Genomic DNA, 26,251 nt, shown 5'->3' on the forward strand with positions numbered 1-26,251 from the left:
TCTGCCTACCTGTGTGATCTCTCTCTGTCAAATAAATAAAGAAAATCTTTAAAAAATAAAATAAAATACATTAGGTATCATTCTTATGTGCGTCACTGGGAAGCAGATTACACCTTTTGTGAATCATTATTTTAAACATTTTGGGGTGATTGAATGGCTCAGTTGGGTAAACGTCTACCTTTGGCTCAGGTCATGATCCTGGTGTCCTGGGATTGAGTCCTGCAATGGACCTGTTGCTCCCCCTGCTTGTGAGTGCTAGCTCATGGGCGCTCTCTCTGTTAAATAAGTAAAATCTTTTTTTTTTTTTTTTAAAGATTTTATTCATTTTTTTGACAGACAGAGATCACAAGTAAGCAGAGAGGCAGGCAGAGAGAGAGGAGGAAGCAGGCTCCTCGCTGAGCAGAGAGCCCGATGCGGGGCTCGATCCCAGGACCCCGAGATCATGACCTGAGCCGAAAGCAGAGGCTTTAACCCACTGAGCCATCCAGGTGCCCCAAGTAAAATCTTTTTTTAAAAAAGCCCCATTTTTCACATTTTAGGAATATGAAAAGTCAGTATTTTTAACTATTGAAAGGTAATAATATTTAGTATCTATTTTTTCCTAAAACATTTATTATGTACACTTGTTAATATATTACATAGGTAATATATTAGTTTAAATTAAGTTTGGCTGCCACATAACAACCGAAAATATCAGTGGTTTAAAAAAGATAGTTTATTTTCACATATGGTAAGGCCAGGGCTAGCTAGTATAGGGCTGTGCTAGCTGTTCCATCATTGTAAGGGACCTAAGGCCCTTCTATCTTGTGGCTTTTTGTGTACTCTCTCAGGGACCGTGATGGTTAAATGAGTTCCAGCCATCCTGTTCAGCAGTTAGGAAGGGAGGAGAGTCTGTACTTGATTGGTCTTTTTAAGGAGATTCTTGGAAGACCCACCCAGCAATCACCCACTTCTCTATGGTCAGAACATAGCCACATGTAGCTGTAAGGGAGGCTAGAAAATGTAATTGTGTGTTTCAGGTAGCCGTGTCCAGCTAAAATTTGTGTTTTGTAACTCAGGAAGAAAGAGTGAATGGATATTGGGAGGCAGCTAGCCGTGTCTGCTCTAGTCGGCCTTCATTGGTATTATTTGAGGAAGATTTTTTGACCACGTGTTTGAAACTATGAAGAATAACTCCATTTGTCTTTTTCTTAAAGGCATTTCTAGACCCCGATCAGACAGTGCTCCTCCAACACCCGTGAATAGATTAAGTATGCCTCAAAGCACTGCTGTAAGTACCACCCCACCACATAACCGGAGGCACCGGGCTGTTACTGTGAATAAGGCCACCATGAAGACAAGCACAGTGAGTTTTCATCGCCATTATTACGCTGTATAGAGCTGACTTTCTAATCTGCCAACCTTTTAAAAAAGTCCTGCTGTTTTCTCAAACTTTTCTTGAGTGTGGATATATTCTTATACTCCCCTGACAGGTTAGTACTGCTCATGCCTCGAAAGTTCAGCACCAGACATCATCCACCTCTCCTCTCTCAAGTCCCAATCAGACTAGTTCTGAACCCCGGCCACTGCCTGCCCCTCGGAGACCAAAGGTTAACAGCATCTTGAATCTCTTTGGATCATGGTTATTTGATGCAGCATTTGTTCACTGTAAACTTCATAATGGGATAAACAGAGACAGCAGCATGACTGGTAAATATTGCTCAAGAAATATGTTATCACTTTTTTCTTTTCTTTTTTTTCTTTTTAATCTTTCCTACCTGCAAGATTAATATGTATCTTAAAAAGCTTTCTGTCTCTGACCAAGCAGTGTCTTGTGTTTAACCCCTTCCAGCTGCAGTAACAGAATTTTGGAAGTTTTCCTACCTGTCCTTTTTATGTCTGTTCTATGAGGTTTGGCTTTTGTCTGGTTTTATTAGACATACTTCAGGTTAGCCACTTTTTGTTGAATCAAATTCCTTTCAGTAGGTGGCCGGAAGTTCCCTTCATGTCAGCCAGGATAATAATATTGATAGAAAGAACTAAAGATTTTGATCAGAAATTTATTCACAAGAAGTGTTTTTCTTGGATCCTGGCAGCCATGCACTTATTAGTACATATAAATATTAGAAAATTTCTGCTTCATGAAAAACTCTTCCCAGGTTTTAGTCTAGAGAACTTTATTTCAGAGCACACTTAAAAAAATACCATTGCTCTGGAACTAAATAAGACTGGTGGCAAATGATAACTCAACCCTGATTTCTTCATTTAGATTTTATTACAGAAACGACACTGTTTAAATGAAATCTGATTTATTTTTGTCATCTTACCACTGTACTTGGGAATGGTGGCATAGTGTGCAGGATGGGAGTGTGGGGTAGTCCAGAACGTACTAGATATTTATGACACATCTTCTGGAGAACAGTAATCATGGCTCGCATTTACTGAGCGGCAATGACTATGTGCCCAGGTACCTTGTTATATGCACTAATGAGTGTATTGGTTGTTTGGTAAGAAAGCACAATTCCAACTGGGGTTAGGTATAGATTGAGAGAAAAGGTTGCCTAATTGCATTAGTTTATGCATCTCTAGGGAGAATATTAGTTCCAAGGATTAAAACTAATGAGATGACCATAAAGGTCTCTGCTTTCTCTCAGAAATGCATTCTTAGCTATTATGAATCATCTCAGAACTAAGGTCTGTGTGGGTATTATACATGTATAATCATTTTAGATGTTTTAAAAAATCTTTTAAATAATTTAAAAAGGTGTGAATATAAAGATGGTTTTGGGTATATAATTTGAGATTGCATGTTTGAGTTTACGGATTCCTTTGTTTATTTTCTTCAATTTCAGATACTTTATATTCTCCATTTTCCATATTATATTTTATTTACAAGTTTGACTGTAGTGCTTGTGTATGGATAAGTAAATGTACTCACTTATGACTAAATGAAAACTTTTAGAAAACCATTTTTGGCTTATATTTTCTTATGTTCATGTGGCTTATATTTTGAGTTTTCTGAACCATGTTTATATTTATTAATTTGTATTGGTATTGTATTTTCTATGATGAATCAGGCATATTTTTATTTTTATTTTTATTAAGGTACAATTCTTATAATTGTAACTTTTGGGTATCAAACTATTAACATTTACTACAATCCCTGAATCCAGAATGGCTCAATCTCCTGCCTTCTTAGTGGGCTTGCTTAAGAGAATATACAGATCTTCTCACTCTCTAGGGAGTTTGTAACAGCTTTGCTCACCCTCTTGTGCCAAAAGATGGATAATTCAGATAATATGTGGGCTACCAGTTCTTACTTTTAACTCTTAACATTTTCCTTGGTATGGAAAAGATAGAAGCTCTTCTTTCTCCTATTGTGTTTGGAGATGAGAAAGGCTGTTACATTACCCGGGAGATAGGAAGTGTCCTGGTATTTCACTGAGTTTGAGCGTTCCTGGGCACTGCTCTTGAACTTGTGGGGTTGGGAGAGGAGGGGTGGGATGGAAGGTTCGGAAATGTTAACACTGCTAGTGTGTTTTCTAAGTACTGGCTGCCATCAAGGAATTCTGCCATGCAGTTCACCTCTAACTTAAAATGTTTGCTTCTATGAACTGGTTAGCTGTAGACTGATGTGACATTACACTGTAGTTTGTAAAAGTAACATTGAGCTGGGAAGGGTTAATGAACTAAAATTTTAATGCACATTATCGGCAGTTCAAAACCTCAATTCTCTGTAGTTGTGTAATTTTCTTCGTTCATTGTTTTGCATGATACAAAAATCATAATTTTGGATCTGAATGCACAATTTCCTGTTTTTGAATTAGCTTGTGGTATCATAAAGCTTTTAATCTAACTTTTAAAAAGCTAAAAAGCTTCTTAACTTAATGTAAAATTTCACCATCTTTAAAGTATTTTATAATTACTGCTGTCCTTTGATTTGTTTCCATTTATTTCTATTATCTTGCAGCATCTTTTATCCAAATTCTTCTTTCTTATAAATCTTGTAAGTAGGAACCAGAAGCTTCTCCTTAATTGCAGTCATGTTTTTATTTTTTTCATAATTCCATTAAAAATTTTGATTGTCATTGTCTCTTGTAGTTTTTGCACTTGGGAAGAAAAATACTTTTCTGTGTTTTGAATGGGGAAGATTGTTGGCAAAAGCAAATTAATCTGCCTGAATCAGTCCCATTATTTCTGTACACTAGTCTGGTCATGTCATGAATTCCAGGACTTTGCACTAACTGTGTTTTGGCTTTTCTTTTTTTTTTTTTTTAAAGCTTTAAGCTTATTTTTATACAGATTTAGTGTTTGATTTGTATGCATTCTGCATGTAGTGTTTTTCAAATGTATTATTGCTGGATAGCTTATTCAGGACTAAAAATGGCTCATGGGAAGTTGCATAAAGATTTATGCTTGACTCTGCATTCTATTAAAAATAATTTAAACATTTCATGTAGAGTGATAAAAGATTTCAGAGTGATTTTCAATACACTGTGAAATCTTTTGTTAAAAAAATAAGCAACTTTCAAAGGGCTTCTGTTTCAGTGACAATGAATGACCATGATAATCTTTCTTACCAATCCAATTTTCTGATTTATCAACCTCAAGTTAGCTGCTGTCTGTGGTTGTTAAAATTCATTCTCATTTTGCTTGGTTGGGCGATTCTTTGGTGTGTGTTTTGGAGTTGGGTGGGTGGTGGGAATGCTCTCTCTTCCTCTCTACCCATTTCTCCTCCTTACTTTGCCCTCTCCCTAAAGTATACAAACTGGCATGGGCTTGCCCATTCGATTATGATGTCTGTTTGGGGTAATGTGTAAATTGCAGTAGCTATTTTTCTTAATGTTTAAGCATCATTCTGCAGGAGGAGGAAAAAGAATAAATAAGAGAAAAGCCAAATTCTTTTATTATATATCTGTATTCACATACAGATATATACACATGTACTCTGCTGATCAAAAATTCAGTTGAAGAATGCTTCTAGTAGAATCTATTAAGCTGATAATACCACTGTAAATTGTTACCATTTTCAAAGAAGATTTCAGAGAGCCCCTTCTGAAAAAAATTAAGACGTAGTTGCCAAACAAAAGCATTATTGAATTCTATTTAACAATTTAATGACACCAACACTTGATCTTTGTGTCCAGGGTCCCATGAGCCTATTTGCATATTGACAAATATAATAAAATGCTCCTTTTCTCTCCTCAGCCATTACAACACAAGCTAGCATGGAGTTTCGGCGGAAAGGGTCACAAATGTCCACAGACACCATGGTTTCCAATCCTATGTTTGATGCAAGTGAATTTCCTGATAACTATGAAGCAGGAAGAGCTGAGGCTTGTGGGACACTGTGTAGGATTTTTTGTAGCAAGAAGACTGGAGAAGAGATTCTACCAGCTTATTTATCCAGGTCTTAGAATTTTTTTGTTTATTTTTCCATTTATATAGTTTTGATAGTGAAACTCTATTATAGCATGGCTTGGTAGGCTGAAGTGATAAGTAAATTTTGGTCTGAAATACTTTCAAATGTCTGTAAGTAATTGGAATTTGGGCTTGAAATTCTTGCATTTTACCTGTCTCATCAAATTTGGCAAAGATCCTTAAGATGCTTTTTATTTTATAAGTATTATTTATTTCATCATATATGACTTTTCTTAATGATGGAGAGATTTGGAAGGATCACATTAATTAAATAGATTTTTAGCAGAATATTAGGTACTACAGATGGTCCAGAAATGTTAGCTGTAAATCCGGCCTCTGAGGAGCTTATTTTCTCAAGTGAGCAAAGGCATGTACACAAGTAATAATGATCCATTAGTAATAGGAAGTTGGTAGGAGAAAGGCAGAGGTCAAGTGCTGTGGGCCTTCAGAAGAAGCAGCAGTACACACTTACCCCAGGGGTTCAGGAAAGAGTTACAGAGAATGGGGTGATTTTGCTGGACTTAAGAAGGATAGGTAGCATTTAGCATACCTTAGCAGGTTGGGTATGGTCTTCTTACCCAAGTGGGTGACTTCAGCTATCTTGGTAAATGGCTTTGCCAGCCAATTCAGTTGCTCAGGCCAGAAACTAGGAGTCATTTTAGACTCTTCTCCCTCTTCATCTTTAGATGGTAAACCATCTCCTGCCTTTCTGTTACTTAACCCGCTTTCTAATCTCCACTCTGTCCTCACCGTGACACTTTAGATCTTGTCACTTTTTTCCTAAATTAACTTGTAGCGGCCTCCTATTTCTCTTGACTCTGTTTTTCCTTCCTGAGCTGATCATTCACATAGCTGCTAAAGTGATCAACAAGATCATTCAGGTGTCTATACCTGTTGGGTTCTCAGGAATGACGATTTAACTGAATTAGAGGGGACCAAGTGCAGAATTCTGTAGGCCTGAAACAAACTGGTACATGCAGGCAGCTAATCAGGGATATCTTAATGGGCTCTTGGCTTTAAGTAATAGGAAACTCCTTAGTGTGATTTAAGCAAAATGGTAATAAGTTACGAGAAACTGCTATTTAATACATTTTAAGGTCAGGACTTACAGCAGGGCCTCACAAAGGGCAGGGATCAGAAACTAGAAAGTGTTCAAGGAACAAAACAATTTTCTTCCTTTCTGTTTCTCTGTCTTCATGGTCTCCTAGAACTGCTTCATTCTTCTCTGCAGATTTTTTTCTTATATTCAGTAGGCTTCTGAGTTCCCAAATTCCATGGCTTTGGTCTAGATGAACAATTTCAGATACCTGGGAAGGAGGATCTGATTAATCAGGTGTCTTCCTCTGCTGTAGTCAACTACAACTATGTGGGTGGGTCACATGGATGGCTGGAGCTCATCCCTTGTGATGAGGGCATAGTCTCAGAAGGGAGACTGTGGGTTGGGGAGATACCCTGAAGTGTAAATAGCAACAAGGGAAAAGGCTGTGACCATGAACTTTCTGTCTGGCCCCTAAGACCAACCAAAAGAGCAGATTTGCTACAGGGCAAGTGATGAACCTAGTTATGAAACTGTTAAGTTTGAGATGCCTATAAAATATTAATCAACGAATATTTATCAAGTTCCTACTATGTGCCAGACACTGTGCATAGGAAGTACTGGAGTAATTAGTACAAATTATCAGTAATCAATAATTAGACATGACCTGCTTTCAAGTATTCAACACACTTTTGGTTAACAGGTCTGGAGCTCACTTGAGAGGCATAGACTAGAGACTGATTCGATTATATTCAGGAGCTTAAAACCAGGTTAGTGCAAGAAAGAGCCTAGAGTGCAGCTTGACAGCCTGTTGGATACCAGTATAGGAGGCAGGCGGAGTAAGAGTGTCTATTACAGAAAACAGCTACAGAGGTCACAGAAGGAAAAGAAGAGAAGCGAGTAAAGGGTTGAATGCTTTAAAAAAGGCAGAGTAAGTTAAGACTTAGACATGTCTTCTGGATTTAGCAATTGAGAGGCTGTTGGTTATTTGCTGACATGGTTTCAACTGAATTCTAGGAGTAGAAGCTAGATTGCAGTGTTTTGAGTTGTGACCAGGAGGTAAGGAAGTTGTTTCCAAGAGGTTTGTGGAGAAAAGTGCCTCACAGTAGTAGAAGAGTTGACCGATATCATTGCTCTTGAATGATGGAAGATCAAACACGTAGTTGATTGGGGGTTAGGAGAGGAAGCTAAGGGGAAGGTGGGCTTAGGTGTATTCCTGAAAGGAGTCTTACTCAGACTCACCTCCATGTCATGGTAAATGCAGATTTCTTTCTTTCATTGTCCCCCCAGAAATGATGGGGAAGGGGAAAAGACACAACACACACCTTTTTTTTTTTCCCCCTTCAGGAATTGGGAAATACTGCAAAATTTTACTGGCATGGAATTCAGTTCACTAATTCCTCTAGTTTAGTGATAATTACTGCAGTCATTTGTTTTGGTGACTTCATATGCAGGCAGCTATAACTGAGTTTGCAAGGCTTAACATTTCACGAAGGTGTAATAGACATGAATCTTTTTTCTCTTTTCATTAGGAAAGATAATTTGGTTCTTAGTATATTTGCTTTTGAATTGTTCTAACTCTAGTAATACCTTTTAAAGGATAGAAATAGTGAAGAGTGGAAATGGACTTTCAGATGACTGTGTAGAAAATATTAATAATTATGAAAACAGTTGACCAGCAGTTTATTTAAAATTTTTTTCTTGCTTTCCTAGATTTTACATGCTTTTAATTCAAGGTTTGCAGATAAATGATTATGTGTGCCATCCTGTCTTGGCCAGCGTTATTCTAAACTCCCCTCCTTTGTTCTGCTGTGACTTGAAAGGGATTGATGTTGTGGTTCCTTACTTTATTTCAGCTCTTGAAACCATTTTGCCTGACAGGTAAGCTCTCACTCTGTACTAGCATATCACTTGTGGGTTTGACTTGGTCTGTTTTTGTGCTTCCTCCCCAATTTCCCAATTTATCCTATGCAGTTGTCTTCATAACTCAAGGGGACTCAGGTCACATTACGTGAGCATAGAACATCCAGACACACCTCATCCCTGAATTCATTTAGTTCTAATTTGTCTGGGCATGTTGAATCCTTTTTGGCCTGGTCTAGAGAGCTAAGAACAAACCAGCCTGGAGGTCCTATTTGTATAGAGTAGATGAAACGTTTGAAATCAATAAGTCAGGTTTTAGTTTTCTGTAACAGTTTAACATAGAAGTTCACACACACACAGGCAGAATATAAACACAGTGGAAAGTAGTTACTTCACTCTTTATGAAACCAAACCCAGTGCTTATATTGTGAAAAACTGACATAATGTATATTTGGCAATAGCTAAAAACAAGCTTTGGTTTGGAAATACCAATAGCTATTTCTTGTTTGTTTGTTTGTTTGTTTGTTTTTGGCAGAGAGCTCTCAAAATTCAAAAGCTATGTAAATCCAACAGAATTGAGAAGATCTTCCATTAATATCCTCCTTTCTTTGTTGCCCCTCCCTCATCATTTTGGCACAGTCAGATCTGAGGTAATGTTTTATTGAAGTTTTTTATATTCTGTATTTTATTTTGTGAACTTAAGTCAAATTGTATTTTAAAAATGGAACATGAGCTTTTTAAAACTTTTCTCAGATTATTTCAATCAAATCGACAAAGTTGATTTGTTTTTCTTCTGTCAGCCAGCCAGCCTGGCTTGGTCTACTGTTTCAGGTAACAACAGCTAGTGAGAGCTAATAATAACGTGTGTTGTGTGAGTTAGTGCCAGCCTTAGCACAGGGGCTAGTACTGGTCAGATTGAAAGCCTTGCCTGTTAGCCTGGTCTCTGTCCACTGTAGGAGTTGCTACACGGGCGTAGTGCACCACAGCAGTTGATGGTGAATATTGTTTGTTTCTTCCATAGGTGGTCCTGGAAGGAAAGTTTAGTAATGATGACAGCTCTTCATATGATAAACCAATAACTTTTTTGTCCCTGAAGTTGCGACTTGTGAATATACTAATAGGTGCCTTGCAAACAGAAACGGACCCCAACAACACTCAAATGATACTAGGTTTGTGTTCACGCAGTTTTTTGTAAGAGAACCCATAGGCTGTTGACCCCAGGCATGCTTGGAAGGCAGGGGTCAGTGATGAAGCCTGAGCCCAATACAGCTGTATTTATTCTGAATCAGAGGCAGAATATGTTTGCTTTTGCATGTGCAAAAGTTTAAAGGGGTGAGATGAGGGAAGAGAAAAGCGTTACAGTTATCTTAGGGGGTCATTTTTGCTTAGTTTTATTTGTGCTATTTTTCTCTTTCCCTCTTGCCTTTCCTCTCTCCTCCTTTCCCTTTACTCCCTTCTTCCTTTTCTTCCCCCCCCACCCCCCCACCCCCCCACCAATATCTGCGTTTTCCTCTGCATCCTGCCCATTGTGGCCCTGGGGAAGGATTTTGAGTTTGGTACAAATCTGGAAGTTGTGTCAGAACCCTGCCAGGAGGAGACTGAGAAATAGATAGCTGTTGCTGTGCTTCCTCCCTTTTTTCTTAATGTTCTCTCTTGGTCTCCTGATCATACTGATTCTCTGTTTTATTTTTAGTTTTTAAAAATTTTTTTAAGATTTTATTTATTTATTTGTCAGAGAGAGGGGTGGGGCACAAGCAGGGTGAGCGGCAGGCAGAGGGAGAAGCAAACTCCTCGTTGAGCAGGGAGCCTGGTGTAGGACTCGATCCTAGTACTCTGGGATCATGGCTTGAGCCAAAGGCAGACACTTAACTGACTGAGCCACAAAGGTGTCCCTGATTCTCTCTTTTAGATGGCTCATCACTATGCTCACTGCCATATATTAAGCCATATATATTGTTTTTCAGCTTGATTACTACAATTCTCTCTGTACTTTTGACTTTTCATCAAAGCCAAGAGCATGGCCATAGGTACAGGTGCTTTGAGGACAGTACTAAAGAACTGAATGGAATGGCTTTCATCCTTGAGCAAATCTTATTGTAGAAAGAATATTCTCCCAAAGTGTCAGGTAATAACAGAGGGAAGAGCTGATTGCATGTCTTGTTCAGTGTCTTCACTGTTGAGAGAAGAAACCAACAGCAAGGAAGACCTTCATGGGGGGAAGTGGAGGTTAAATTTGATCTTGTAGGACAGAATTTGAATAGGCAGAAATGACGTTAGGTTTTCATTTCAGGAGACGAAATGTCGTTGCCAAAGAATTGGTGGTGGCAGGAATAGTTGGACTGAGTGTTCTCGAAGTATGTATAGTATGTTATGCAGTGAGAAGGTGGAATAAATAGGGAAGAATAAATCCTTTCATTTTGAACGAGTTGAAAGAACAGATTAAATCTTGCTATGGACATTGGGGAGGGTATGTGCTTTGGTGAGTGCTGTGAAGTGTGTAAACCTGGTGATTCACAGACCTGTACCCCTGGGGATAAAAATATATGTATATAAAAAATAAAAAATTAAAAAAAAATCTTGCTATGAGGGGGCTTCCAAGTTGAGTTTTAGGTTATTGAAATAATGTATCACTTGAAATCAGATAATTTTCTACAGAGTTGTTTAGTTCTGCCTTACCCTTGCCCTGAAGAGCTCTGTATGTACATTTCAAGGAAGAGTCACTTGTCAGTTCTTGCCATAGATTGGCAAAACTGTGTCTGTCCGCTCTTTATTTACTGTGGACAAGAGTACTCCCACACTGAGATGAGAAGCAGTGTGCTAAGCTCACCATCTTATTTCTGTTCTAGCCTTTCTAGGGCTGTAAGTTCCTTGATAGTAAATATGTGCAGCTTGCCTTCAAAATACGCAGCCAGGGGTAGCCCTCAACCGTGTGGCTTTAATCATTCTTAAAAAGCAGTCTGATCAAGGGCATGTGGGTGGCTCTGTTGGTTGAGTGTCCGACTGATGATTTCCTCTTGGATCATGATTTCATAGGTTGTAGAATCAAGCCCCACATCTCGAGCCCCAGGCTCTGTGCCCTGCAGGGAGTCTGCTTGAGATTCTCCCCTCTCCCTCTGCTCCTCACCCCACACATACCCTCTCCTTCTCTAGCTTACTTTCCCTCAAATAAATAAAATAAGTAAATAAATAAATCTTAAAAAAAGAAAAGGGCAGTCTGATCAGAAAGATACAGCTGTGATTTTTGTTATTTTTCCTTTATTTCTAAAAGAACAGAATCAGTTTTTTAAAAGTATTCCATAATATTTTTCTTAGTTTGGGGGTACTGGGATGGCTCAGTCAGTTGGGCAGCTGCCTTTATCTCGGGTCATGATCCCAGGGTCCTGGGATCAAGTCCTGCATTGGGGTCTCTGGTTGGTGGGGGGCCTACTTCTCCCTCTCCCTCTGCCTGCTGCTCTGAATACTTGTGATCTATCTCTCTGCCTCTGTGTCCAATGAATGAATAAAATCTTTAAAATATGTGTATTTTTTTTTCTTAGTTTATAATAGCCTTGAAATTGAGATGCTTACATCTGGTCTGAAATACCAATTAGTGGTCATATTTTTATATAGTTCAGTTTGACCTTCAAGTTTATTTTAGAAAATGTGGGGTTTTTTTTTTTTAAGATTTTTATTTATTTATTTGACAGAGATCACAGGTAGACAGAGAGGCAGGCAGAGAGAAAGGAGGAAGCAGGCTCCCCGCTGAGCAGAGAGCCCCATGTGGAACTCGATCCCAGGACCCTGGGACCATGACCCGAGCCGAAGGCAGAGGCTTTAACCCACTGAGCCACCCAGGTGCCCCCAGAAAATGTGGTTTTAAAACACATTTGATGATTGATGCGATGGCAGATCAGAATTAGGGCATTTCTAAAGAGTGTTTTTTTCATACCAGTCCATAGATTTATTGGTAATATTATGGACATTTCAAGAGTAGTCAGCTAAAATCATATTCTTATCTCTTTTGAGATATGTTAGCCATTTTAATATTCTTATCATATATTTAAATAAAATGCTTTTTTTTTTTCTCTTACAGGGGCAATGTTAAATATTGTTCAAGATTCAGCACTTTTAGAAGCCATTGGTTGCCAAATGGAGATGGTAAGAAGCATACCACATGTTATCTGTCAGAATATCAGCATCTGATTAGATGTAAATTGCATTCCAAAATGTTTGTCCTTGTGATTTTTAAAGGCATTTGTTTCTAAATTCAGCTCATTGATTCAGAAGGATCATATTTTAAAATAAGTATTTTGAGGTTTTTTTACCTTTCAGGGTTTCCTTAGCCATTCATCAGGTCCTTGAGAGATTCTGCACGAGAGACATTTCAGCCAAATGCAGTCTTCATTTCTGGACAGTCTCTACTTAAAACTCTTAACTTCTTTATTGTGCTGGTGAACTGGCTTGAATAATCTAAGAGAAGCCCCCTATTCTATACTTCTTCCTAGTAGATCTAATGCTGTCCAGAAACAAGCATTGAGTTTATTCTTTTCCATCTCGTCAGCTCTTTGAGCTTCCCTAGACCAAAGCTTGAAGATCCCCAAAGCACCAATATTTCCAAATTAAAAAGCTTCCTGGAGACTCCCATTGCCCCTTGCCTCTGGCTTCAGAATAGGTGACCTCCCACCTGGAGTAGAGGCAGGACCGTGGAGAAATAGAGTATTCTGGAATGAGCTGGATAGATACAGGATGGTTGAGCAAATTATTATTAAGGAAATTATATTTGTATCCTAGTAGGTGGCTAATAATAATCAGCTGATCTGGATATAATGAATTTTGTTTATTGGAGGAAAAATGAGAGAAACCTTTAACATATAGCCCCTACATGTATAGGAGTTAATCTTTTTACTAACCATGATATTTTATTGTTTACGTTCTGTGATGTAACTACATTTAAAAGTTACTGTTGCTTATTTGTGTTGTATTTTTAATAAGCTTGTACTCCTGAAGTTTTGCTTAGGAGGTATTGGGTAATTCTTAAAGGACTCAGAGTCATTAGCTAGTGAAGTCAAGTGAAGATAGAAAAAGGACTTTGGCTGCCCCTTTGCAAAGAACACTGCGGAATGGACACCCATAATCATCAGACCCTTCATACCCTTTAGTAGATGGTGTCTATGCAAAAACACCATTAGTAGTTTTAATCCCTTGTTAGTTTTTTTTTTTTTAAGATTTTTATTTATTTATTTGATAGACAGATAAAGATCACAAGTAGGCAGAGAGGCAGGCAGAGAGAGGGGGGGAAGCAGGCTCCCCACTGAGCAGGGAGCCTGATGTGGGGCTCGATCCCAGGACCCTGAGATCATGACCTGAGCTGAAGGCAGAGGCCTAAACCACTGAGCCACCCAGGCGCCCCCCCTTGTCAGTTTTTATCTGTGTATCAGTTTGTGTTACTTCTCTGGCCCATTCCGTTTTATCAGTATGGCTTTTAGTGACTGAGTTCTATCTGTACTTGTCAATTTCGGGGGTAGTCCTCAAATATTTGATCCATTTGTATTTAACTAGGGTGGTGGAGAGAATAACCTGAAGAGTCATAGTCGCACTAATAGTGGTATTAGTTCAGCAAGTGGTGGAAGCACAGAACCCACAACTCCTGACAGTGAAAGACCTGCTCAAGCTCTCCTAAGGGATTATGGTAAGCCATGTTTGTTTTTTTGAAATCCAAAGATTATTGGTAACTTTTAATGCCCAGATACATAAAACAAAATCTTTCTAAACAAAATTTGAATGTTCGTGATTTTAATGTATTTAAGTATTATACTTAAATGTATAAATTAAGTATAATACTTAATAACTTAATACTTATTACTCTAAAAGATTTTTAAAAAGTAAACAAATCTTGTAAAATTACCTCTATAGCTTTTAATAACTAGATTTTGGGTAGTTTTTTAGATGTTATAAATGATTACAGTGGGTGGCAATTTATGGGTTCTGTTACCAGCTACTGGTTATATACAGAGAAGTAGAATGTGCTCTGCCTCAGGCTCTAATGAGAGAGCCAGCACATCAATTATTGCAGTATGGTAAGTGGAGTGATAAAATATACATTGGAACCCAGAGAATAGAGTCTTTGTGTTTAAAAACTACACCCTACTATAACTGGTTAGATTTTTTAGTCACAAATTTTAAGCAAAAGTGAAGAAGCATTTGCTAGCAGAGCATCCTATTCAGTGACGTCCTTTACCTTGGCAATTACTTTATGGGTTCTGTGAATTTGTGGGTGCCTTTTTTTAATACATATTATTAATATTGTGTTGAATCTCTGAGTGCTAGTCCAACATGACTGGAATGAAATCTAGATCCTTAGATATGAATTCCTTAGATATGAATTACCTGGAGAATTCATGAGCCTAGGAGTCTAGGCATGTTTAAGTTTGCTTTCAGTATCCTTGAGCACGTCAAATACATTGGGTCATCATGCGGTTATTTAGCAAATTTAAAAATTGCATTTATAAAGAAGTTATTTAAATTGTTATTCATTATGTTCATGGGTTTAAATATACTATAGGTGAAAATTTGTTTTTCATGCTTTCTAAAACACTTCCAAAGAACTTTTTGAATTATTGTATGTGTTCTAATATAAATGTTTGAAGTGATTATTGTTTGTTTCAGCCTTTTGAACTGGTGTTAGTGAGTTCTGGTTGTAATGTCGTAAAGTAGTTTTTACTAAGAAATCCAGATTTGTGTTAGTGTCGCATGAATGTCTCTCTTTAATGATCATTCCTTTTTCTGTTGTCACTGCCCTCTTTCTGATAGGATCGACAGGTATAATGTCCCTAAAGCTTCCTTTATAAATTCAGTTTAATTTGTCCTAATTTTTTATTAGCTAAGTAGTGATTACTTTTAAATGTAGAACTGGAGGCCAAATAAAAACATGGCGACTTGGTTATCTAATTCTTTTAGAAGTATTAAAGTAGCTTTAGAGAATTAAATGTCAAAATATGTTTGAGAAGGCATTGCATGTGACTTTTGATAGTTTAAACCCTGAAAATAATTTCAGCAGATGTTTTAGGGTATTCTTAGTGTCTGAGGAGATTCTAAAATGTGAATTCTCTTTTCTGTAAAATTCCACGGATATAATTGATAGCGTTTTCATTGTTTTTTTGAAAATGTAACTCTCTATGAGTTAATTAAGAAATTTTAAGATATATCGAACTGCCAAATCCTAGTGGATGTCTGTGTAAAAGTACCTGAGCTGGGAGCTAAAAGCTGCTTCAGTCCAGTGTGTGTGCCCTATGCACTGTTGTTCAGTCAGGCTTAATGCTCAGGCCCATGGGGTGGGGAGCATAGCACTGTGTGGGTGCCCGTCATGCTCACTGTGGCTGCTGTGGTCTGTGCCTGGTGGAATGCTGTGCTTCTTGTTACTAATGCTTAGTTGTTTTCCCTCCCTGTGGGATGTGGCATTGGGGTTATATCCTAGCTCTTAATACAGATTCAGCTGCTGGGCTCCTGATTCGCAGCATTCATCTTGTCACCCAAAGACTCAACTCCCAGTGGCGCCAAGACATGAGCATATCACTGGCAGCTCTAGAGCTCCTCTCTGGCCTGGCAAAGGTGAGGAGAACAGTCCTTTTATTTTAGCCCAATAGCTGTGGACCGTGAGTCCTTTCCCTTTATTGCTTTACTCCTTGATGTGGGTATTACAGTGTTGCTCATACTCAAAACAGTTTTATCCAGAGTGTGCAAAAATGGGCCTCCAAGTGAAATTTTACAACGTGAACATTACTTTTTTAAATAGGTTCAAAGATTATGAATGATACTTTTGCTGTTAAGTTACAGGAAACCTTTCAATACTTGCTATTTATTTGCATATGATAATAGAATACCTGTTGGTTTTGTATTTGTTTATAATACCCTTACATTTTCAACATGACATTTTGTGTCATTGTAGGATCATCTGATTTTAATAAATGCACACAAAAATATGCATAAATCTCAAAATATTTATGCTGAATAGAAGCCAGGCCTCCAAAAAAGAATACATTTTTTTTGTATAAAACTCTAAAAAATGCAGATTAACCTGTATTGACAGAACGCAGATCAGTAATAACCTAAGGAAGGGGCATAAAGGAAGTGGAAGAGGGGATTAGAAGATACATGAGGACATTTTGGGAGGTGATGGATATGTCTACTGTTTTGATTTTGGTGATAGTTCACAAGTGTATACTTATGCCAGAATTTATAAAATTGTTCACTTTAAATAGTTTTAAATAGTTTAAATAGTTTCCTGTATGTTAATTATACCTCTGAGCAGCTACACAGAATTTTATAGCCCATAGAGCATCACTGCAGAATTGGGTTAGGGGGCTTCAGAAATGTATACGCATCCCATTGCCAACTATTCTTTTGATAGTTGGCAATGATGAATAGGTACACCCCAGGGGTTTAGGTTTTTAGGCAATGAAAAAATAGGCTAAAATGAAATAACTGTTTTATTTATTTATTTTTAAAAATATTTTTATTTATTTATTTGACAGAGATCACAGCAGGCAGAGAGGCAGGCAGAGACAGAAGGAGAGGAAGCAGGCTCTCTGCTCAGCAGAGAGTCCGATGTGGGGCTCGATCCCAGGACCCTGGGATCATGACCTGAGCCGAAGGCAGAGGCTTTAACCCACTGAGCCACCATGCTTTTTGATTTTATAGAATATTATGATATACCTGAAATATTCTGTTCCTTTGTATAAATATTTTATTTTTTTATTTTAAAGATTTATTTATTTATTTTAGAGCATGGGAGAAAGGGCAAAGGGAGAGGGGGGAGAGAATCTCAAGGACACTCCACCCCCTAGCACAGAGCCCGACATGGGACTCGATCTCACAACCCTGAGATCATGACCCAAGCCAAAATCAAGAGATGAACACTCAATTGATTGAGCCACCCAGGTGCATTTGTGTAAATAATATTTTAAAAAGTGAGGCTTCCTGTGTTGTATCCCAGTGTCAGAAAGGTCAGGCTACAGTGTAGATAGTTTGAAATCAGTACAATGGTTCCTGGCTAACTGTGTTCCCCATATGAATATGCTCAGGTGAAGGTGATGGTTGACTCTGGAGACCGGAAGCGAGCCATCAGTTCCGTGTGCAGCTACATTGTGTACCAGTGTAGTCGGCCAGCTCCTCTTCACTCCCGGGATCTGCACTCCATGATTGTAGCAGCTTTTCAGTGTCTCTGTGTCTGGCTGACAGAGCACCCTGATATGCTTGATGAAAAGGTTAGATTACTAGATCTTAAAACAGGAAGGAGAAACAAAAATGTATGTTGGGAAGACACCTCTTAAAAGGCATATTTAAATACAATATTACATACTTTAAACTGAATATTCTTGTTATATTTCGGTAGAACACTTGTCCTCTTGAGCACAGCTCAAAAATTGTCATCATGCTTAATTAATTAATTTGGTTGCAAATTAACACAATAGAGAACTTCTTTTGAAAGATAGAGCCTTCACTAATTTATCTGAACTATCAAGAAAATTCTTTCCTGAAAGGATGTGGTAGTTTCAAGATGGCCAAAAGGCACTTTGGTCACTCTTCAAACTTTGAAGGGCAATTGGTAGCCAGGCTGAAAACCTAGAGCACAACTTGCCATTAGTGGTTTGGCTGTATATAAAAATTTCGTTTCACATATTTTCCACTTTCAAGTAGGCACAGATATCTAAGCTGGTTTCCCTTGCCATTGTTCCATTTAATATTTTCCTTATAGGGAGGCAGACAGTTATCAAGAATTCATAGTATAAATAAGAGATATCAGGCCCATTTAGTATTTATAGAGAGCTTTATATCATTTTAAAATAATAATATTGATTAAATCTTAGTTACTTTCATTATGGCTTCTTAAGTTATGGTACCAAAGAATTGCTTAAGAATAACAGTAACTGATGAACTTCACTTTGGATAATCTCGTGTCTTAATGTCTTAAACCACCCCAGGTTTAATTGAATTACTATTCTCTTAAACTTGGACTTTCGTGATTTTTGTAATCTGTGGTAATTTTATAAGAATTATGATTGATAAGATTGAATTCAATTTATCATTATTATTTAACTCTGAGCATTCAAATATAGTACTTTAAAGAAAAATTAGGGGGCAGAGTTTATTATATTATTGTGAAATTAATGTACACCTATTAAAGTGAGAAGGAAACTGCAGCCCACCACTAAAACACAACCACTGTTGCATATTGCTGTAGTTCCTTATCTTCTCATAAAATAGGTGTATTACAAAAACTGATTTGCCTTTCCTGCTTCTAGGACTGCCTTAAGGAGGTATTGGAGATTGTGGAACTGGGTATTTCAGGAAGTAAGTCCAAGAACAGTGAGCAAGAGGTCAAGTACAAAGGAGATAAGGAGCCAAATCCTGCGTCTATGAGGGTAAAGGATGCTGCAGAAGCCACCCTAACATGGTATGAAAGTGACTGCAAAGGGATTGCGCCTGGCAATTAGATGGGGTTAGCTATGATGCATGTTGTTTCCTCTCCTCCCCAGCTGTTCAGCATGAAGTGATGTAACCTACTAGGATGCTTTTTCTTTAGAAATAAAATGGAAAGGAAAAACTTATTTTGGGGACCAAAAGAAACCAGGAATGTGGGGCTGAGAGTTTGGGTCCTTGTTTTTCTGTGCTAGTTGGCATTAATTGAAGTCGTATCACATTAGAGTTAGAAAGGATCTTGGAGAGCCTTACTCTTCCTCTTCACTTTGGTACCTGAGTCCAGAGATGGGATCTGCCTGAGCTCCCTCTATTAAGTCTCCTGCTTCTTAGCTCAGTGGTGTGTATTCTCTTACATTTATAGTACATATTAGAAGTGCATTCAGTCAAGATTTATGAGCTCCCTCTTATGAGCTTGTAATAGGATTGTAAAGATACATCAGATTCGGTCACCACCCTAAAAGAGCTTCTTGTCCAATATGGAAGATGAGAGATGAACACAAATAGCTATAATGTTAGGTGGAGAGTAAGTGCTGCAGGAAGAGAGGTATAATAACATGCTTGACAGGGGAAATGAATACTACTAGACAAGGGGAAATCAAAGATTCCTGGAGAAGATGACTTTGGACCTGACTTTTACAGGATGGGTGAAGTTTCATCAGAAGCTGGATTACAGAGTAGTTAAGGCAGCAAGAAGATTTCTATTCTAATCATTTTGGTAGTGAAGGGATGGAGACAGGTTGGAACCTTAGAAAAGGTTAGAGATTCCTTAACAGAGATTCCTGAGAGAGTTTGCATTTGGCTGGCAAGTGGGGAGAGTGGAAAGAGGGAAGGAAGGCATTTATGGATTAAAGGGAAGGGTTGAGTGGAGATGATTAGGTAGAATCACAATACAGATGGAAAGATGGGTCTTATGAAAGGGTAATTGTGGGTGAAGACACAGAAAACATAAAAGCAGGAAGGAGGATGTCCGGTCAATCAGTATTGGCTCATCTTGGTCTTAAAGTGGTGGGCTAGACTGCTTGCAGATTTGTATCTAAATCAGCCCTTACCAGGATCCCAGAATCTTTTTGAGTTCAGTGGTCTATTTATCACTTGGCGCATGGACAGTAAAGTTGGATTTATTTCTCTTACTCATGGCCTTTGGTCATTCAGTACATTTTTAGAATCATGCATGCATTAGTTCAGTCTTGCTTACTGCACTAGCTAGGCTTTCGGTGTGCTTCTGGAGGTTTGGCTAATAGTTAGAAAATCAGAAAAATGTGAATGCAATTGTTTAAATGTACTTACACAGGCAGTGAGTACTAGAAATAATAAAAGTTGAGAGGGGTACCTGGATGGCTCAGTGTCCAACTCTTGGGTTTTGTTTTTGAAGATTTTATTTATCTGAGAGAGAGAGTATGCGTGAGCGGAGGAAAGGACAGAGGAAGAAGCAGACTCCCCCCGAGCAGGGGGCCTGATGTGGCGCTTGATCCCAGGGCCCTGAGCCAAACGCAGACACTTAACTGAGCCCCCCAGGCGTCCTTCCAGCTCTTGGTTTTTGGCTCAGGTCATGTAAGATTGAGCCCCAAGTTGGGTTTTGCAGCCAGCGGAGACTCTGCTCAATGATTAGCTTCCTCTGCTCCTCCCGGCCCTCGTGTGTGTGCGTGCATGCATGCACACTCCTGCATGCACGCCCATGAGCATGTGTTCTCTCTCTCTTTCAAATAAATCTTTAAGAGAGAAGACCATTTGGGGGTGGGGTAGACTGAAAAGCTTTATAAAAGAAATGAGCTTTAATATGTGCCTGGAAGAGTAAGAAGGATATGGAGAGAAAGGGGGAGAGTCCTTCTCACTGGGAACTCTGTATTATACAAAAGTTAAGTTGGCTATATCCTAGCCTGGGTGGGGCATTCCTGTGAGAATATGACGCTGTAAGAATGGGGTATGTGCTCAGAATGAGTAGTGAGCCCTGGCTTCCAGGCCACCCAGCTAGTGGTTATCTAGGTGGTTCATCTGTTTTATCTGCAGCAGTCTTGTTTCTTCTGCCAACTCCACAAATGGTATCTCCAGTTACCAGTCCTGAAGAGGGCCCTGCAGAGTACCGTCGTCATGAAACCCGTCCCAAATCAAATCTCTTCCTTAAAATTACTGCTTTATGTCTGTATCACTGCTGTTTTCCAGTTATGCAAACAGAAACCTTTGTCTTTTTTGTCTGATATATCTCTACTTTTTCTGTCATTCCCGATATGAAACCAGTGACTAAGTCCAGTAGACTTTATTTTTAGAAGTATTTCCTCCATCCCCTCTAACCTCAGCATCCTGGTCTAGGCTCTTCTCACTTCTTGCCTAATTTCCCTGTTTTTAATCTCACCCTGTTCATCTTGCATTCCATTTTTTAATTCATCCTTAGGCACTGTTTTTTTGGTTTTTTGGTTTTTTTTTTCTGCTGCTTAAGCAATTGAAAACTGAATAGATCTCTGTTTCTTGCCATGTTGTCTGAACTCCTTGTCTGGTTGTCAAGGCTCTCCTTACTCTGTCCCCACTCATACTGTCTGATCTTTCCCAGCATATCCCTTTTGCCGTAGAGGGACCTGACAGGCCATTTGTGGGCATGTTTTTACCTGTCTCTGTGTGTTCCCTGGGTTTCGTGACTGCCCTCTTTCCCTCGTGCTCACATCCTCCCCTGCTCAGTGTTCACATCACTTCTGGCTCCCTTCAGGGGACGTTCCTTGGCTATTCTGCTTCTTAATGATAGCTCTCTTCTCTGCCTCTGTGCTCATTCAGTCAGACCCAACTGCATAGTATGGAATTCTACACTGTCACGATCATATCTGGTTGTATCTGATACATGCTAGTGTTGTCTCCATAACTTGGGTAGAGGCGGCATTTCCGTCTTCAGCATCTCACAATGCTAAGAATAGTAGCATCATCTCCTTCATGTAATAATACAAATTCAGAGTTAGGACTTTTGGAACACCTTTCAGCAGCCCCTCTGCCTAAGCCACCTGTAAGACACGTATACCGAGTTATTTTGTCTCTAATTTTGGGATACTCTAACCCCTAGGGTTCCCATTTCATTTTTATTGTGTTTTTTTTTTTTTAAGATTTTATTTATTTATTTGACAGATAGAGATCATAAATAGGTAGAGAGGCAGGCAGAGAGGGAGAGGAGGAAGCAGGCTCCCTGCTGAGCAGAGAGCCCGATGTGGGACTTGATCCCAGCACCCTGGGATCATGACCTGAGCCGAAGGCAGAGGCTTTAACCCACTGAGCCACCTAGATGCCCTTTCATTTTTATTGTTAAAATTTTGATGTTTACACTGAACTGAAATCTCTCCCACTTTAACTTCTACTCACTATTGGTTCTAATTCAAATTCTTGCTAGTGGAGTCCTCTTTCCAGGCGGTAACAACGTCTGACAATAGTGCTCATGAAGATAGTGATTTGTTTTGGTCAGTACATTAAGCTATTTGTTAAAAGACGGAGCTTCAAGTACCTTTATCATCCCGGTCATTCTTCTCTCGGAGGTGTGGGTTTCACTACTTAGGTACCTCTTAAAGGCGTTGAGTATAATATTCTAGGTGAGTTGGATGATCTTTATGCTCTGTAGGATATTATATTTGGATTCAAATGTACTTTGAGGTTGCATTGGGTTTTGAGAACTTATAATTTGCATGAAGTAACTAAAATTAGAGTCTTTTTCACACATTTATCTTTTGTCTGTTTTTCTCATCGTGTACTTACTTGTTTGGGGTATTTGGATGTACAGAACTCTACATTTAAACTTGAGATCTCTTTATGTAAGATTTATCTCATTATTTGGATCCCAACTCTTCCTTTGACATGTTAACTCTGCAGTTCAACTTTTGGTCAACAGCAGATTTAATGAGCCTGCTATATGTGTGTCCTAATCAAAGACACTGGTGTAAATACTAAACAGAGGTAGACCCACAAAGCACACCATCAGAGATTTCCATTCAGGTTGACAGGGATTTTTCAATGTCATCCCAAGGTTATCACAATACACTGTCAAATACTTGTATGTCTTGATTTCAGAGACCATGCTCTGGCCTTTCCAGTCTAGTTATTATCAGAAGAGTAAATGTTGTTAGGCTGGTATGATTTGATCTCAGTAATCCATTTCCTTGCCAGCAGCCCATTTGATATTGTCTTAGAATCTTGCTTGGAACATGCCAACTCACATGGTCCGTATACTTTGTGACATCTGTCTCTGTCCCATATTAGAAAACTGAAGTCACATTTTCCCATTTCTGCTTTGCTGGTATATCACCTGTTTTTCCACAAAACCTTAGAGGCTTGAACTCACCATCAGATTCTCCTGGTCTTTGAAATTTTTAGACCATCCTCCTCCTAGGAGAGAAAATTTGGGGTGGAAAACTTCTGGAGCAGCGTTGCCTTCCATTATCAGAGGTATTTGCATTCAGGCATTAGAATGAAGGAGAAAGGGAGAAGCCACTCAAGCTAAGGATTGAGATGACAAAAATGTGTTGGGGAGCGTTAGTTTTTCCAAATGAAGTGCATATTGGGAAGGCCTTGTGGCACACTGGTAGTATGTTGGACTCCAAATGAGATGCATATGAGGACCACAAGGTAAAATCATTACAAGATACTTTCTGTGCTTAAGTTTCTTCATTATAAAATGGGAATAATAATAGTACTCACCTCAGAGGGTTGTTCTGATAGCTAAATAAAAGAATGTATGTAAAGTGCTTAGACCAGTGCCTCATGATAAGTGCCAGTTATTATTAGTTTTTTATAGTTTTTGAAATTATGTTGTGTTAGTTACCATACAGTACATCATTAGTTTTTGATGTAGTGCTCCATGATTCATTGTTTGCGTATAACACTCCATGCTCCATGCGATCTGTGTCCTCCTTAATACCCACCACCGGGCCAGCTCATCCCCTCACCCTTCTTCCTTCTAAAACCTGAAGTTTGATTCCTGGAGTCCCTAGTCTGTCATGGTTTGTCTCCCCCTCTGATCTCCACCCCCCCTTCATTTTTCCCTTCCTTCTTCTTATGTCCTCCATGCTATTCCTTATGTTCCACAAATAAGTGAAACCATATGATAATTGTCTTTCTCTGTTGACTTATTTCACCCAGCATAATCTCCTCCAGTTCCATCCATGTTGATGCAAATGTTGCGTGCCAGTTATTATTATTGTTAATTGAATGTATGCAGAAATCTCTATGGACCTAAACATTTCTGAATGTTAATTAAGTTTTATTTGGTTGAATTCCGGTTTGCAAAACATTTTTTTCTTAAATATTCTTATTTAGTAATTATAGGTGTTTTGTAAATTGTACTATTAGTGCCTTCAGTCCTTTTTTTTTTTTTAAGATTTTATTTATTTATTTGACAGATAGGGATCACAAGTAGGCAGAGAGGCAGGCAGGGGGGGGAGGGGAAGCAGGCTCCCCACTGAGCAGAGAGCCTGATGCAGACTCGATCCCAGGACCCTGAGATCATGACCTGAGCTAAAGGCAGAGGCTTAACCCACTGAGCCACCCAGGTGCTCCAATGCCTTCAGTCTTATCTGTAAAATTAGGATAATGTCTCCTCAGGACCTCACAGTGAGAAGGCAGCAAGCCCTGGTTCCTGGTTGCTTAAAAATCACTTATCACATCTCAGTCTAAATTTCCTCATCTGAAATACTGAGGTTTGGCTAGTCTTTGGGTCCTTTTGTAGGTCTAGAATGCTTTAGCTAGCATAATCCTGACACCTGGAGCACTTAACATATTTTTAAAAATATGTTTATCTTTGGGAGCTCCACAGTTTCAAAGTGTGATTGGTTGGGTTCTCTGGATAGCAGACTCTGAGAGAAATTTCCTTGCAAGAAGTTTATTGGAGAGTGCTCTTAGGATCAGCCTCTCTGTGGGAGCGAAGGAGGCAGGACTGAGCAGAGGGAAGCACTACGCTGGGGCAGGTGCAGCAAAGAGCTCTGGGGCTGGGATGGGACTTGATAGCCCACGTCACCCTTTCGCTGACTGTGAGCTGTCCCAGCACAGAGCAGTGAATTGGGGTCAGGTACTGCTTCTTGGCTGAGAGCAAGTCCTAGAGAGGGATGCAGCTGGAAGCTGTGGCCACCATCTCTTTGCATCTGGGGGACAGGAGCTTTCAGTCTTGGAGGCAGGAATCTGGGGCACACACCATGACATCTGCCACAGGGAGTAAATCTGACTTGCAAAGTGGAAGCATGGCTGTGGTCACTTAAAATTCAAAGAGCCACATTGATGCATGAGGTAAACTTAAGATTTTGCTTTGGGGATTAACTGTTATCTTTTGCATTCTCCATAGTATTATGCAGTTGCTTGGAGCATTTCCTTCACCCAGTGGTCCTGCCTCTCCTTGTAGTCTGGTGAATGAGACCACTTTGATTAAATACTCCAGATTGCCAACCATAAACAAGCATAGTTTCCGGTACTTTGTCTTGGATAACAGTGTCATCCTGGCAATGCTGGAGCAACCTCTTGGAAATGAACAGAGTAAGTTTCAGCACTTTGGGCCTTTTCCACTGCTAAATTGACATGTTCATCAGTGCTACTCTCGGGCTGTTTCCAGGAATAGAGAAGGAAAAGGCTACAAATGCACACAATTCTGCATTTGTCAAAATGTCTCCTAGCTGTGTGATAATAGTAACTGAAAAATAGAGGGTCAGAAAATAGAATACACATATTAAATAGAATCTCTTAGACACTCTTTGTCTGTATCTGAATACCAGAAAGGAGCTCTGTAGTTCTATAAAAAGTTTATTTTAGTGGGATATTTTCTCTTTTGTACTGTGCATAAAAATTGTATTACTCTTCTTGAACTTTGGATCCTGCCCTTCTCCTCTTGTGGCCCTCACTCCCCGTTATTGTATTTTAGCTATCTGTGCCACCCAAACAGGTGGGAAATTTGAGGAGTCATCTTGGCCTGCTCCTTCATGTTTCTCCCTTCCGTAATTGGTGTCCAAGTTTCTGCTTACCAGTGACTCTTGCATCTTTTTTTCCTCTGCATCCCTCCCAATACATCCAAATGCAGGGCCTTATTATTTCTTACTGAGATTATTTTAGTTGCTTCCTGTCTGGTCTGATCCCCCCTCCTCTGGTTCCAAAATGTCTTATCCTTACCCTTGTCCTACTTGCTGCCACCATTATAGTCTTCCTCAAGTATGGATCTCACCATGCCAGGCCCTCCAGAAAACGCTTAAATGGTTTTCCATTGACACAGCATACACTTGTTCCCTCCTCAACTCCCCCCCTTCCCCGCCCCACTGTAATGTATCTCAAGGTATATGACTACTACTTGCAACCCAGGCTACTCAGAGTACATTTTTTTTTTTTTTCTGATGGCTATTGGAATCAGCCAGTATGTAAAAGAAACATGTTCTCAGAGATACCCTTATTTCCGGGAAAGCGAAGGTTATAGAACCTATGGGCAGAGAGAGTCCAAGGAGTCTCCCACTGTTCTTCATTTACAGGTGAAGAAATGGAGGCTCAGAGAGGATATAT

At 39.1% G+C, this 26,251-nt stretch overlaps 1 protein-coding gene across 7 annotated transcripts in view; it reads left to right on the plus strand.

Annotated features, from left to right (window-relative positions):
• RALGAPB (Ral GTPase activating protein non-catalytic subunit beta) overlaps positions 1–26,251 on the plus strand; it is an 81,201-nt gene that overhangs the window by 29,188 nt on the left and 25,762 nt on the right. For 2 of the 7 annotated variants that reach the window (XM_045084190.1, XM_045084191.1), the window contains exons 8-21: positions 1,197–1,345; positions 1,473–1,689; positions 3,950–3,985; positions 5,188–5,389; positions 8,150–8,317; positions 8,835–8,949; positions 9,321–9,468; positions 12,372–12,436; positions 13,838–13,967; positions 15,089–15,097; positions 15,753–15,886; positions 17,359–17,541; positions 18,580–18,731; positions 25,056–25,243. In XM_045084190.1, the coding sequence (XP_044940125.1) occupies positions 1,197–1,345; positions 1,473–1,689; positions 3,950–3,985; positions 5,188–5,389; positions 8,150–8,317; positions 8,835–8,949; positions 9,321–9,468; positions 12,372–12,436; positions 13,838–13,967; positions 15,089–15,097; positions 15,753–15,886; positions 17,359–17,541; positions 18,580–18,731; positions 25,056–25,243 (1,896 nt within the window). The remainder of the gene's footprint in view (positions 1–1,196; positions 1,346–1,472; positions 1,690–3,949; positions 3,986–5,187; positions 5,390–8,149; positions 8,318–8,834; positions 8,950–9,320; positions 9,469–12,371; positions 12,437–13,837; positions 13,968–15,088; positions 15,098–15,752; positions 15,887–17,358; positions 17,542–18,579; positions 18,732–25,055; positions 25,244–26,251) is intronic. The other 5 variants (XM_013053316.2, XM_013053318.2, XM_045084192.1 and 2 more) reach the window with 5 other exon arrangements.

This window comes from Mustela putorius, unplaced genomic scaffold, assembly GCF_011764305.1.
Source record: "Mustela putorius furo isolate JIRA1106 unplaced genomic scaffold, ASM1176430v1.1 tig00000743_pilon_pilon_pilon, whole genome shotgun sequence".
NCBI lineage: Eukaryota > Metazoa > Chordata > Mammalia > Carnivora > Mustelidae > Mustela > Mustela putorius.